We start from the raw sequence: 14,750 nt of genomic DNA, 5'->3' as shown, positions 1-14,750 counted from the left end.
CTCTATTTCATAAATAGTTTTAGTCTTTCATCTCCGCACTGATCTGCATTTACTGGGTATGTTCAGTTCAATGGGAAAAAATTGTTAATGCTAATAACAGGGACTTACCCTCTCTCCCTTCAGTCCAGGGGGTCCAGCCACTGCCTGAGTGCAGAAAAATGGAGAAAATAATAGTAATTACCTGTGCAGAATTGTAAGGGTTCTTGATGGAAATGTACACTTAAAAGTCATGGTATTCAAGTAGTATATGAACCGTTTGCTTTTCCGGCTTTCAAAGATGAAGAGTCTTAATGTCTTTTGTGTGGACAGCCAATTTAATGCACAACTCCTACTACTTATCCACAATCTATATGTGTCTTCTCTGTAGGAGGCAAGGCCATAACACTTCCTTGACAAATGCTTGTGCTAATAACGTCATTTTGAAATCGTCGTTGACAATTTAAGGAACAATTTGTGGTAGTTATTGCTCACAATTTACTTTGTGAAGTGCCGTTTTTCTTGTTTTGGGGCGTCTCACATTTTTAATTCTGTGTTAACAAAATGACAAATTCCAGAAAGGTTTTCGGGGCAAAAAGGAAGCTCTACTGCTTTCATTCAGGAGGACTGAAACCAAAAAAAAAAAAATGTCAGCTGTATTTTAGAAAAGCTTTGCACATGTTTGTTTTTAAAAGTCGATTTCAGCTGCGGGGCTGGAAAATGCAATGTTACTTCATCTAAATGAGTTTGGGTGTGTGTGTACGTGTGTGTTTAAACAAATGGTGGAGCGTTTGAGCAGATGGGAAAGTGTTGCCTCGTTATTCATCAAACGAGTGAACTCACTGACAGAGTCACTGCGGCTCTGTCCAAGGTGCTGAACCTGAGGCAGTCAGCAGTGAGGGAGCTGTTCAAAACACTCATCACGATTCATGTGAACATAACAAACAGCGGGAATGGTGGCGAATACCAAGAACCTGACGAGCAAGCTCCCTTTTTGTGTCTTTTACTCCAGACACTTTTACTGGCAAAGAAACTCCTGTGAGGAGTTTAACCTTCTGGTTGGTTGTTAAGACGGAGACCATATGCTGTAATCGCAACATCCCTGCTTCCACTCCAGCTGGGCACCTTACATGTCATACCCTTCTCTCTGATAAAGGTTACAATATGATATTAACTTAAGGTAGAGACAGAGTGTAGAAGCTTTTAAAGCCACACAAGAGGCTACTCTAGCATAGCATGTGAGTTTGAGTCGGATACCGGCTACCATACATTAAAGTGGACCTATCATGCTATATTATAATAATATAGTGTAGGACCATACCTATATAAGGCATATTTATACTTTTTTTTTTTCAAAATACCAAACAGATCATGCATTTTAGCCATGCCTCATTTTGCTCAATTTGCACTTTTTTACCCCTGTTTTTGCAAGGGCTTATTCTGTGAGAACAGCACCACCTACAGGCCTGGCATATGTACTACAGCGTCTCCAGCACTTTCGAACGGCAATGGCCGTGGCTGTCTCCTCCTGATTGGTGGAGTTGGCCCAATAGCCGTAGCGCCACTGTCCTGACGTCAGGACAGTGTTCAAATCTGGATCAGTCTGTATCAGATCCGTTGCAGCCCCTTTTTTAGAGATTTGGGTATGGAGGAAAATAGAGAGGGTTGTGTTTTCTGACACTTGGTGAGTTCCCTGGAACACCGGGGACACACATTAATGTATAAAAGACTTACAAAAGTGCATTTTGCATGATAGGTCCCCTTTAAGTTAAGCACCATATAAAAGGCATCATGATTAGGAAAATCGAAAAGTTTTACAAGCAAACATTGTTAGAAAAGGCGTTAAACAAAATCAAAGAAACGTTTTCCTGATGACAGATGTAATTTGCTCAACAGCAACACCACATAGGATACAGTCCACACTCATAAGTTAGAGATTGGTGTTGCTAACTGCAATAATAATAATATGAATTTGTGAACAAAAAGGTGTTTTGAGCCATGTTTCATAAGAGACAAACAGCAGCGATGATGTTATGTGATTAAGTGATGAGCCCTCCAGAGAAAAAGTTGTGAATGCATTTGACCTTCTCTGTCATTTTCTGTCTCATTGAGCTGAATGTGGCTTAATTGTGATCCTCATCAGCAGTATTGGCAAAGACATTGTCCTGCCGAGCCAATCCCTATTAACAGACGTCTGCAGTCATTCAAATGCAGACAATTATATGTTGGTGTCAGTGGTAAGGTGGTTTCCATTTGAAGGCTGAGAATGCTGCATGATAATACGTTGAGTATTGCAAAATGTATCTGTCAAGAGGGCTCTTTACTTTTATATGCAAACTGAATTCTGACCCGCCAGGGATGTTGCTAACATCGCACTTACAAGATATATATACATTTACACATAAAATCCAGACCAGCTTTTTGCCCCTTCAGACTGACAGTCTGCTACAGAACGCTCAAGCCAATTACCCATGAATCTATGCAAGGATTTAGCTGAAATACACATTCACGGTTGGCTCCTCTGTTATTTTTAGAGTGGGAGGCAAGACAGGCCTCCACAGGGTTTTTCCCCATTTAGCTACCATTCTGCGAAAACACTCCAGGGCTGTGCTGCACCAGATAATACAGACCTGTGAGGGTAGTGCAAACACAAGAAAGAGTGACAATATATGTTCCTGATAAGTGAGAACTCATTTTACTGGATGAGCAAGTGCCAGAGAATTTGCTTTTTGAATGTCAATCAATAACAGTCGCATAACAGAGAAATCCCACTGAGACAGCTCGCCCGGGAAAATGGAGCTCTTGTATTACTGCGTAATCCCTGCTCAAAATAGCCATCAAATGGGGGGGATTTTTTTGCATGCTGGATATTTAATATTACTACTAGGTAGCTTACTGACAGAAATAATGTCCTTTGACTTGTAACTTGTAAAAATGGTGTCCCTATACTGTTAAGCAAAATCATTGAGAGAAGTTAATGGAAAATGCTTTCATACAGATCTACAGACCTCTCATACAGAGGCAGCTGTATTACCACAGAGAACTGGACATACTTTAACGAAGACACACACAATTGATTACCCACACCGACATATTCCCCAGGTAAAAGGTGTACTAGACCCCATCCTTTGCATAGAAGCGACATGAGAAACAAAAACGAGACCTTGCGAAATCCTGTCTGACCCAGTTTAGGATTTTTTATAAGACTGTCTTATCTTGGGATAGAAATAAAGCCATTACAGAACGATCATTTAAAGATTCCTAAGTTAGGATGGCATAAACACTTCCCATAAATCAAACTAAAAAACATTTAGTCTGTATGGAAATGACAACAAAAATGGGGAACAACATGAACACCATAATATAATTGTCAAAAGGCTATTAAAACTGCTCTTTACATTTCCAAGAACATATATAATTGGGAGTATACCTGACATTTCCTTTCCTCCCTTGACTAGTGGCTCCAACTACTCATAGCTAAAATGAAACTCCATCTTTTTCCCCATAAAAGCAAACTACTGTTGCTAGACAATGAAAAGTGAGAGCTGTTGAAATTCAAATCAAATATACAGGCATGGTAGCTATAGTTAGGATTCAGTTATTCAAAAGTTATTACAAAAATGAATCACTTAATAATACTATCATTACCGACTGTATGGACAGGGGACGGATACAGGATAAGAGAAAGCAATGAATTTAGCAATCACTTTTATAAAAGGAAGATAGCAAACAGCACACGGCTATCTCTTGGAAATGTAACTTAAGATAGGACAAGAAGTTTGATACAGTATGTTTCTGTAATGAGTGGCCATATCTGCAACTTTCACAAATAACTCCATCACAGAACAATATTAATATCATTGATGTTGCTATGTACAACAACACTTTTTGATTTAAACACGCAAAATGTATGCCCATTGTATTGTTGTTCCTGAATTTAGGCTACTGACAGATCCCCTCTCCAACAGAAAATGTCTCTATTTTATGATGTTTTCAGTTTGTGAGCTGTTTAGAGCGCTAGTCATGTTCCTCTCCCTACAGGCTCAAGGCTCATACTGCTGCAATCTGCTCAGAGATACAATACAGAGCGCTACAATACCACACAGCTAGCAGCCACTAAAACCGACTCCTGGACATAAAGAAGAGTAAAGATTACAGGGATACAGGCAACCCCAGTTGGACGAACAGCAGCAGCTCGAGCACGACCTCTGACTCAGAATAGGCCTCAGATGAAAAGTCTTGCAGCAGTAAGCCACTGTTAGCTTTACAGAGATGTTTTTTTTCTTCACATCCAATAAAAGCAACATCAAATGCAATTTCATTGACTGTCTGCTGAGCCAGAGGCTGATGGGTAGAAACAGCATGTTCTCACCTTCCCTGGAGGACCGCTGTCTCCCTGCTCCCCCTTTAAGCCGCCCAAGCCTGGAGGTCCAGCAATGCCCTGAGGAGCAAATGACACAATGATGTCACGAGGAGACCTGATAAAAACCGCTCCGTGCACACTAAACACTGTCGAACACAGTAGATTACATGAACACAAACACTGACACACACCTGCTTCCCAGGTAATCCATGTGTTCCTTCTTTCCCAGGCACCCCATCTCTTCCAGGGACTCCTGGTTTACCAGCTTCACCCTAAAAACAAAAACCCACAAACGTCAGTATGTTTGATTGTAATTTATGTCTAATTTACCAAGAACACCAAAAATGATCAATTAATATCAATACTATTGTTTTTTCATATTAGTGAGGTATGATAACACATGTTCAAAACAAACAGGAAACCAAGAAAATGGTCGTAGAATGGCAGCCAGCTCAGGTTCGCATACTCACCACCTGCCCTGACCGTCCTGGGGCGCCCTGAGGACCCTGCAGAGAGAAATAAATACAATAGTAAGAAGGAACATAATTAGATACACATAATCAGATGTTTGATGAATTTCACGAGAAACATGAGGGCAGTTTTTCCCTGAAGATAAGAGGTGGCGACACTCACCACAGCTCCGGGGGGGCCTGCTGGTCCTGGCAGCCCTGTGCTCCCCTGGGCCCCCGGAGGACCCTGCAGAGAGCAACGCAATAAGTCACACACTGCACATCTAAAGCTTCACCATCTCAACTGGAATTTGATTAGGGCAAATGAACCTAAATCTCAAAGATTTTAGTAAGACAAGTAGAGAAGTGAAGTTGTTTTACCTTGACACCAACGCCTGGCTCTCCTTGATTGCCCTGTGAAAGAAACAAACTTGTTATGACTTTGAAAGTAACAAACAAAAAAGCATTATTATAAGAATTGTTAATTAAATTAAAAGAAGCATATATGTCGTCACACCTAGCACACCAAGATATAGCTAACTCACCTTCACACCTGATGGACCTGGAAGGCCATTGGGACCCATGGGGCCCTGATCAAAACACAGACCACAAATATTTAAACTGCTGCTGTTACGTGTAGGGCAGAGACTATGGATTATGTTCACTGTGTATCAATCGCTTGGTCTATGAAATATGAAGATAAAATTAAATATTGATCACAGTTGGTCAAAGTTCAAGGTGAGGTCTTGTTTTGGCAGTCCAAAAGCCCAAATATATTAAGTTGAATTAGATTTTTTTTAAAGCAGGAAATCTCTATATTTAAGAGGCTAAGAAAATAACTTGTGAAACAATTATCAACATAGTTAGCAATAGCAATTATCTTTCTTAAGCAACTAATCGATTATTCGACTAACATCATGTATTTGTACCCATGCTGTTGTATGTGCAATACTTACAGTTGGCCCCCTCATGCCAGGCTCTCCTGGGTTTCCCTAAAAGCAAATACAAGTCACATACAGTAGATTGCATCCTTCAATTACTCACAAACCTGCACACATGCCACATTTTAAAGGAATATTTTGACATCTTGGAAAACCTTGTATTTGAAGAGAGGCAGACGAGAAGATTGATATCACTCGTGTTAAATAAATATGGCTAGCTGGAGTCTGCCCTGATTGCTTGGTAACCCCACTGTCATGACGACACTCCAGGTAGCCACTGCACCCAGTTGGTAAAAAAAAGTCCTATATGACAACATGTTGATAAGCAATTTGTAAAAGGAACATGTATGACAGGTATTGACCCTCTCATCTAACTCTATGAAAGAAAGAGAATAACTGTATTTCCCAAAAAGTCAAACTATTACTCATTGCAACATATTTATGCATAAATATGTTTCTAAAAATGTAGCACAAAAGTTGTATTCTTCTTGCTCAATATTAAACAACATGGAGTTTACATAAGTAATATAAAGACGTGCCACTGATTCTCACAAGCATCTCTCTAGGAGACACAAATAAACAAACACATAAACATCTGACTGACTCATAACAACACAAACACAGAGGATCAACAATGTCAACAGATAGACACTCATATGGTAAGCTCTGAAAAATCAGTGCCGTGCGAGAGATAAGCACAACAGACAGCAGCAGGAACAGCTGCATGCACGATAAGCAGACTCAAGCGAATTGAAAACATAATAATTCTACGAGCAAAATCCTAATTTCGTATTCCTCTCTACTGCTGTACACTGGATCGTGGTGAGAGCGTCAGCTCAGGATGTCAGCCGACTTCTTTTCATCTTTTCATACAAATATGTGGTGTTTCACAAGTTTAAAATGTGTGAGATTGGCTCAGATGCTTTTGGGACAGGTGGTCTTGATTAATGTTTAATGAGAAACTGATTAAGGTCTGAATCTTATCCCAGACTGCACCTCCCAAAAGTATATTTCCAATACAAATAGTTTAAAAAGGGGTAAAATTGGCCTTGAAGGTACATGACAATGTGTGCATCCTGATGATTTGGTTACTTGTCTCCTGTGTTTAATGCAAAAGCATCTACTTCCTGTCTGAGCTAAAGCACATACTGTAGGTATCTCTTCATTTCATTTCATTTCAAACCTTTATTTAACCAGATTGGTCCCATTGAGATCATAGATCTCTTTTTCAAGGGAGACCTGCAGCATATAGGTTCCACATGAAACATAAAACAATAAAGGACATCATACATTATATTTACAGGATACATTTAATGTATGATGTCCTTTATTGTTTTATGTTTCTCTAAAGCCTTGGTGCATTCCCCACACAGAGACACATTTCCCCAGCTCTCCCTCCCCCAGAGCTCAAGCATGCCAGCCAGCAGCAGGAAACCTACCGGTCTGCCTAGAACTCCTGGGAACCCAGGCATGCCCTGGAGAGGATGGAAGATAGAGGAAGATGGGTGACAGGAGGGTGGGGGGACAGGTGGGATGGAAGAGGGGAGACAAACAACACAAAAAAGGAAATGGACAGAGATAAGAAACATATGAGGAGAGAGAGCAGGTAAGAGGGAGGTGTTAGCTGCCCAGCTGCAAAAGGTTACTCTCTAGGATCTGTGAAGACTCGGCCCAAGAGGGGAAAAGAGCTCCATAAGCCAACCCAGGGGTTTGCTGTGAAGACCAAGCCTTGCTGGTTACTCACTGGTAGACTTTGAGGCCCAGCAGGCCCTGTTGGGCCCTGCTCCGACATGGAGGGAAGGAAAACAAAGAGTGTGAGGAAGTGCTTAAAACCTTCCCTCTCTTTTATTTTCATTTATCCCTGCACCCGAGCAGACAAATATGCTATAGAGAACACAATTTGTGTATGGGATTTGAATGATCACTGTAGATAAAATGGTAAGGAGAATGATAACAACTTAGCGTGTCCTCGGACATTAACTGGAACTGCTGGTTTAATTTCTTACAAAGCGGAGTGCATTAGTTCATTCATATATTTATGTATAACAATACTATAAACGACATAAGGCCAATACACAATAAGCAGGAATATAATTAGTATATTATTCACTATATATAACTAACTATATATTGTTATTCTCATAAGAAAGAAACACACTTACCTAAACTGCCGAAATAAATAGTACACATATTTCTTAACCATCAAAGCCAATAATATAACATGCTCTAATAAAAAGGAAAAGGCACAATATTGTCAACTTCATCTTCAAAATTATGAATGAGTTCACATCAAGAGCTTCACACTTACCGGTTTCCCATCCTGACCAGGTTTTCCTGGTTCTCCTGGTGTTCCCTGAAATAACAAAACACAGATTGCTTCTTATTAATATATGGAATATTTTTGTATCATTGCATTAGTAGCAACAGTTAAATCAAAATAAGATCTTGATTATTAGAATATTCCAATCTAGATTCCATTCTATCAGGAGAGCCATCTACCTGTGAGCCGTCACGTCCGTTATCTCCAGACTGTCCTCTGTCTCCTTTATCTCCACGAGATCCCACAAACCCCTTTAAGACACAACATATATGTAGCTCATTAGCATATAGAAAACAATCAACGGTGCAAGACGTGAGATTTTCCATGATCTGTTAGTGTGTTTATATGAATCATATGAAAATCGTACTCGTTCTCCTTGAGGTCCTGGTAGTCCTACAGCACCAGGTTCTCCCTTGTGTCCTACAACCCCTGGAGGGCCTCTGGCCCCGGGAGGTCCTACCAGTACTGACTCAGCAGATGCTCCCTAAAGTACACACACCAACAGACAAATGTGTATCTAATATTGACAAAACGTGCAATCTCCATAGTTTTACTGCATCGATAAAAAGGATGAGAAGAAGTTTACCTTTTGACCTGCTGGGCCGGCTAATCCTGTGAGCCCACTTTTACCCTGAAAAACAGAACAAATTCTGATTCCAGTGCTGACTTGCTTACATATTGTATATAAAGAAACATTAATTTGATCTTACAATGTTGATGTAGAGTTCCACAAAAACAATGTCAAACACTTACAGATTCTCCTTTGTCCCCTTTCTCTGCTCTGTCCCCCTGAAATACAAATATCATGTCAGCAGGAGGATGTGGTAATGAAAATATCTTCTATTTTTTTAACCCACCAGTCCTGAACTCACCTTATCTCCAGGTCTTCCAGCCTCCCCCAGTTCTCCAGCCCGCCCAGGAACCCCCGGTATCCCTGGTTTGCCCGACTCTCCAGCGGGTCCTGAGGGTCCCTGTGGACCTCGCTCTCCGATGGCTCTCCCTGGAGGCCCAGGATTTCCCACGATTCCTCGCTCCCCTTGATCCCCTTTTGATCCTCTCTCTCCTTGGAAACCACGGGAACCCTGATGCACAGCAGGAAATGGAAAAAGGTAAACAAATCTACATTTTAAACACAGTTAACACAGGTGTGCCAGAACATTTTATTATACATCAGGACAGTGTGCACCATCTGGACACGCAGTGATCTTACTGAGAGTCTTCATCAAGTTCTTTTATAAAAAAAAAGACCTTAGTCATACTCACATCTGCACCAGAGGGTCCTCTCAGTCCAGGTTCGCCACCGTCACCTTTGTCACCCTTAGCTGCCTTCTGCAATGTGGGAGCTGACGGTGTGTCCTTTCTGTCCAGAACCACCTTCAGATCAGACACCTGTGGCGAGGGGAGAAAGAGAAATGGTTGAGGAGAGCCTCGTAACTTTCAGCCACATGTGAGGAAATGCTTGAGACCTCATTATAAGTCATTCAGATTTATAATAATAACTTGGATTTCAAAATAAGCAGGGTCTTGTGATCATTTTTAAAATGAAAAAGCACAAACTCTGTTTTTGCTGTGAGGGATTGAGACATGTTTTTTTTAACTGCAGGAATACTTAATAAGGTAAGCAAACTTCAGAGTGACATTCAATCTAAGAAGTGACAATACAGTCATAAACCTCTGTCTATATGTCATTATCACAACAAGCCCAACATATTGCTGTGGCTTTTACTACTTAAAGGTCCCATGACATGCTTTTCTGGTTATTACCCGTCCCCTTGTGTGTTATGTAGCTTTTTATGCATGTAAACGGTCTGCAAAGTCACAAACCCTCAAAGAACACCGTGTAGCGAGTACAACTCTAACACAGAAAAGACCTGTCTATGCTTCCCCAGAATCGTTGGAGATTTTTCCTTTTCCATTTTTTTCTCCGCGGAGCTTCGCACACACACACACTCAGCATTATATTCTCAGCCGCGGCCGTGAGTGTGTGTATGTGCGGAGATCAGGCTGAGTTCTGCGGTGTCTCGCTGTCTCGCAGACCCCACGCAGCAACCAGGAAACGACACCAGTAATCCAGCTCACACTGTCCGCTCCTCGAGCCTCAAAGGGTGGAGCAGCGAGCCCCGCAACGTCCCGCCAACACGGCACCCAGACCCCACGCAGCATTCTCATCTGTTTGTCATTACTGGTGTCATTTTCTGGTTGCTAACAAACGCCATTGTAACACATAAACACTGATGTTCAGCTGTAACGGTGGTGGACTCATCAGAACAGAGTGGGCGAGCTGACCAATCAGAGCACAGTGGGCTCATAGGGAGGGGGGGGGCAGGAGCTTCAACAAGCCGTTTAGGACAGAGAGTGAATACTATACAGAGATGCTGTATGAGAAACCAATGTGATTTTGGAAAATTGAACAATGTAAATCTATTCTAGTAGACCTCAACAATGGAATGATGATCAATAGAAATGGCCATGACATGGGACCTTTAAAGCGTATATTCGTTTTTTAATATAATGCCAATCCTATATTTGAGCAAAGCAACTCTGACATTTTTATTTATAAACTAATTGACAAGTAATAAATACATCCTGACGATGTAAATGCCACAATGACACATGCAAGAACAAATGAACAAATAATAAGTCCTTGCTAAAGTTTTAGGACAACATAATTAGCACGAAGATTATGCTAAAAATATGAATCCGTATATCCATTAAAATGTGTCTTACTGTCTTAAAGAAATCTACAGCTTGGCAATGTATTTTCAAATTAACTCCACAACACAAATGCATTTTTACATTTGAAATATAACCACTACACACATCTGAATATTAACCAAGAACATTGAAAAAGCATTAAGAGCATGTAAATTGTTGGGGGAAGTAGTTGTATACAGCTGCATACAAATAATGAAATAATTCTGATGAAGGTAGTGATAAAAAGAGTAACAGTCAAAATTATCCATCAAAAACACATGTGTGCTTTGGAGTCAGTGTGAAGCCATTACTCTTCATCAACACTACAGACATTTCCATCTCAAAAGGAATCATCAAGCAACAACCTCAAATGTAAAAATGTATCTATGGAATTAAGATGTAGCTCCTTAACGTATGTAATACTGACTATAAAGGTTTTGTTCCTCTGCTTTAGAGGCTTGACGAACTAAAATATTAGAGAATAATTTAATTTCAAATCCTAATTGAGTGACAGTCTATATACCTGAATCCCAAGGCTGGACAGAGCCCTCTGTACATCCTGTGAAGAGAAATACACAAAATCAGTCATCAGAGAGGACAAATATCTAAAATAAATTATTCCAAAAGTCCCAGTCATGGCAGGAGTTGTGCTGGTGTCCTACCACTGTTGTCCCTGGTTTACCCGGTGCCCCGTCCTCTCCTGGGTCGCCCTGCCAATAAAAAAACATCAAGGTGTCAACATAAAACGCATACAACCTCACTCATGTCACACTTCCAATGCAGTAGGGATGGACGTTTAACTTACAGCATCACCTTTGAGGCCAGATGGACCTCTATCCCCCTGGAACAAAAAAAGTGAAATGGTAAGAAAAAAAACGCCTAAGTGGTTTTTAATCTAAAAGCAACCAATACAGTGAACTAGGACTTACTCTGCCTCCCACAGCTCCGGGGATCCCAGGTATGCCCTGAAGGACAGAGCAAGGACAATGATAAGAACATCAAGAGATAAGACTGCGGGAGGGCTGCGGAAGCAAACTGGGACTGATGTAGATAAAAACACACATCTCTGCAGCTACATGTGGGCAATCGATGCTGCTGGGGACAACATGACCACATGAGAGCTAGATATCAGCAGGAGTAGAGATTCATAAAGTGGGGGCCGCCAGGGGGCCTCCGCAAATTGGAGGTTAGATGAAGAAAATATACAAAAACATAACAAAATAAAAGTGTTATTATAATGTGTATTATTATTACATATAATTTAAAATAGCATAACATCAAAATTGTATTTGCCGTGCCTATTTTTTGTCAGTGTTGACCTGTAACAGTCTGCTCCTGAACTGTAGCTAGCTAACATTAGCTTGCTAAAAGGACAAGCAATGCTTCCTGAAAACAGATGTATTAAATGTATTACAATGATTAAAGGTTTGAAACACAATTATTATTATTATTATTATTGGATAGATAGAAGTAAGAAAGCAAATCAAAATGTCAATGGCTTTTTAAAAACTGTTGCAAAAAGGGCCATTAGCTAATGCTATTTGGGGGGTATTGGCATGGAAACGTTTTGGAAACCCTCAGATAGACGTTCCTAGCTCCTGCTTCTGTAAAGATTACTTTTTGCAAAAAAACAAACAAATTCATTTGAAAACATAATTAGAAGCTGAGAATTTGTTTCTGTGTATAATCATTTTATCTTCTGCTAATACAAATCAGCCCTTGAAAGACCGTATCATTCTTCACACACTCGCGCATTAGGAAAAACAGCAAATGTAATATGCAATTAAATAATATAATTAACAACCATGTTAGAACGCTACAAAGTCATGCATACTCACAGGGGTTCCTGGGGGCCCCTGTGGGCCTGGGATCGGTGAGGCTGCAACTCCTTTGACATACACCACCTGACAGACAGTGACAGTAGTTTAGTGAAGATAATACACTAACAGTCCAAATCATAATGTATTTCAAATGTGTCTCAGACAGTAGCACCTGTCCGGGAGGACCAATGCCGCCAGGTACGCCAGGAGCCCCCGAAGGGCCAGAGGGTCCAGACGCCCCAGCAAGGCCCCGGTCTCCTTTCGTCCCGTCCCGGGCCTGGAAAACACACGTGATTACACAACTGAGACTCTTTCTATGCAGGCTTACTTCCTCCTGTCCTATCGTAAAAGGCTGAACTATAAAATCAAAGCAGGTGGCCGCTGCCACCCCTCCACTGATGTTCTAGAGATAATTAATGTGAATTTGCACATGAAAACAGAACTCTGACATTTGGCGCCTCTCTGGATTCTTCTCAGAAGTGGCTCCCTCTTAAAGGCTCGGCTTGATCATTAGAGGCTAGTGAAGTTATATAGCTGCTATTGATTCAGCAGTGAGTGAGAGTGTGATGGTAATGTCAATGTCAGAACAAACTACTGTTGATAAATACACACTTGAGAGGGAAAGTGATGAGGATTAAAGAAAGGAAGGAAGCTGACATGTAATACAATAAAGTCAAGGATCAATACAGGAAGCGGGGTGTGAGACAGGGCAGGCTGACAGGGCAGGATACAGCGTAGACACAAACTGACAACAAAACAACAAAGAGATAGTTATATAAAGAAGACTTGGCAAAAACTGACATCTCTTCCAGCTGCTCCCAGTTCTCCTTTATCCCCCTGCAGAATAAAGACAGCAGAGTCAGATATATAAATAAATAAAGACATAATAAGCACAATCTTTATAAACATTTTCCTGAAACAGACACTAAGTTTTCCTATCTGAAGTATTTTTTATTTCATATTCAGTCAATTTTATTAAGTGATTTACATGAGGTGTTCTTCAAACTATTCAAATATCCTTGACTTTAACATACTATTTAGATGAGGATATCGGGGGAGGTTATAGATGTGTCAGATACATTTGTCAAAAACATGTTGGGCATCAACTCTTTTATTCAAAACAATCACAAAACCCTACTTGACTAAACCCTACCCTCTACATTGTAGATGTGCATATAAATGGACAAACAACTACAAACCTTTCTGCCATCTTCACCGGGGACACCATCCTCGCCCTGTAGGTTAAAACAAAACGCATTAGAGACTCGTTCAAACAAACAAACTGAGTAATGGTCGCTCTGCTGCTGGAGCACTCAGATAATTATGTGCCGTTGCTTCAGAGTTAATTAAGACTGGCATTATGCAGCAGACCCCAACATATATATTCCTTCAGTCCTTTATTTACAAGGCCATTACCAAATCAGAGAATTATGGAGATATATTCTGAGAGATCAAAATAAAGCAGTGCATGGAATTTCATGGAAAAATGCTCTTTCTTTCCAATCCCATTCACTGTTATACACAAGCTAACCTCCAGTATTATAAAATAACAGTTTTTGTAAAGAGTTACCATTTTGCCAGCAGAACCAGGTTTGCCATCTCCACCTGCTTTGCCCTGAAATATAACAACACAGATCGGGACAATAAAACCAAAGTAAATGTGGTCAAACAAAAAATGTAAGAGATACGCATATACAGGTATTAACGGTGTGTGTGTGTGTGTGTGTGTGTGTGTGTGTGTGTGTGTGTGTGTGTGTGTGTGTGTGTGTGTGTGTGTGTGTGTGTGTGTGTGTGGTGTGTGTGTGTGTGTGTGTGTGTGTGTGTGTGTGTGTGTGTGTGTGTACTTACAGGTATCCCTGCAGCGCTTGCAGGCCCAACAGGCCCTTGGAGGCCCTGCTCCCCTCTAAATCCTGGTAAACCCTGGTAAATAATAAAGCCAACGCACATTTTCGAATAAATGCCCATTGAGCAAAATGTATAGATATTTGCTCACATTTTGGACTGTACTGTAGCAATGTGAGAAAAGTCTAAAGAGAGTTTAAAATGTTTAATTTAGTACTTAGCAAACATGGCCACTGTGATTAGTTATGGATGTACAGCAGCAGTAATAGATCAGTCATGGGTCTGCCCCTTAAAACAAGATTCAGACTCTTTACTAATTGTTACTTCGTTGAGGACTTTCAGAAT

The 14,750-nt window shown here is 40.7% G+C and overlaps 1 protein-coding gene across 1 annotated transcript in view; it reads right to left on the bottom strand.

The window, feature by feature from the left end:
* The window catches only part of col7a1 (collagen, type VII, alpha 1), a 65,575-nt gene that overhangs the window by 17,226 nt on the left and 33,599 nt on the right, over positions 1–14,750 (bottom strand). The window contains exons 63-88 of the mRNA XM_034138509.1: positions 14,412–14,483; positions 14,134–14,178; positions 13,763–13,798; positions 13,365–13,400; positions 12,736–12,840; positions 12,582–12,647; positions 11,673–11,708; positions 11,549–11,584; positions 11,406–11,453; positions 11,267–11,302; positions 9,313–9,438; positions 8,922–9,131; positions 8,803–8,838; positions 8,636–8,680; positions 8,417–8,533; positions 8,229–8,300; positions 8,038–8,082; positions 7,169–7,204; positions 5,745–5,780; positions 5,334–5,378; positions 5,170–5,202; positions 4,973–5,035; positions 4,810–4,845; positions 4,531–4,611; positions 4,349–4,417; positions 109–144 (exon numbers count right to left, since the gene is read on the bottom strand). Of these exons, the coding sequence (XP_033994400.1) occupies positions 109–144; positions 4,349–4,417; positions 4,531–4,611; positions 4,810–4,845; positions 4,973–5,035; positions 5,170–5,202; positions 5,334–5,378; positions 5,745–5,780; positions 7,169–7,204; positions 8,038–8,082; positions 8,229–8,300; positions 8,417–8,533; positions 8,636–8,680; positions 8,803–8,838; positions 8,922–9,131; positions 9,313–9,438; positions 11,267–11,302; positions 11,406–11,453; positions 11,549–11,584; positions 11,673–11,708; positions 12,582–12,647; positions 12,736–12,840; positions 13,365–13,400; positions 13,763–13,798; positions 14,134–14,178; positions 14,412–14,483 (1,602 nt within the window). The remainder of the gene's footprint in view (positions 1–108; positions 145–4,348; positions 4,418–4,530; positions 4,612–4,809; positions 4,846–4,972; positions 5,036–5,169; positions 5,203–5,333; positions 5,379–5,744; positions 5,781–7,168; positions 7,205–8,037; positions 8,083–8,228; positions 8,301–8,416; positions 8,534–8,635; positions 8,681–8,802; positions 8,839–8,921; positions 9,132–9,312; positions 9,439–11,266; positions 11,303–11,405; positions 11,454–11,548; positions 11,585–11,672; positions 11,709–12,581; positions 12,648–12,735; positions 12,841–13,364; positions 13,401–13,762; positions 13,799–14,133; positions 14,179–14,411; positions 14,484–14,750) is intronic.

This window comes from Trematomus bernacchii, unplaced genomic scaffold, assembly GCF_902827165.1.
Source record: "Trematomus bernacchii unplaced genomic scaffold, fTreBer1.1, whole genome shotgun sequence".
Lineage (NCBI taxonomy): Eukaryota > Metazoa > Chordata > Actinopteri > Perciformes > Nototheniidae > Trematomus > Trematomus bernacchii.
This window is presented reverse-complemented; position numbering and strand designations above follow the sequence as displayed.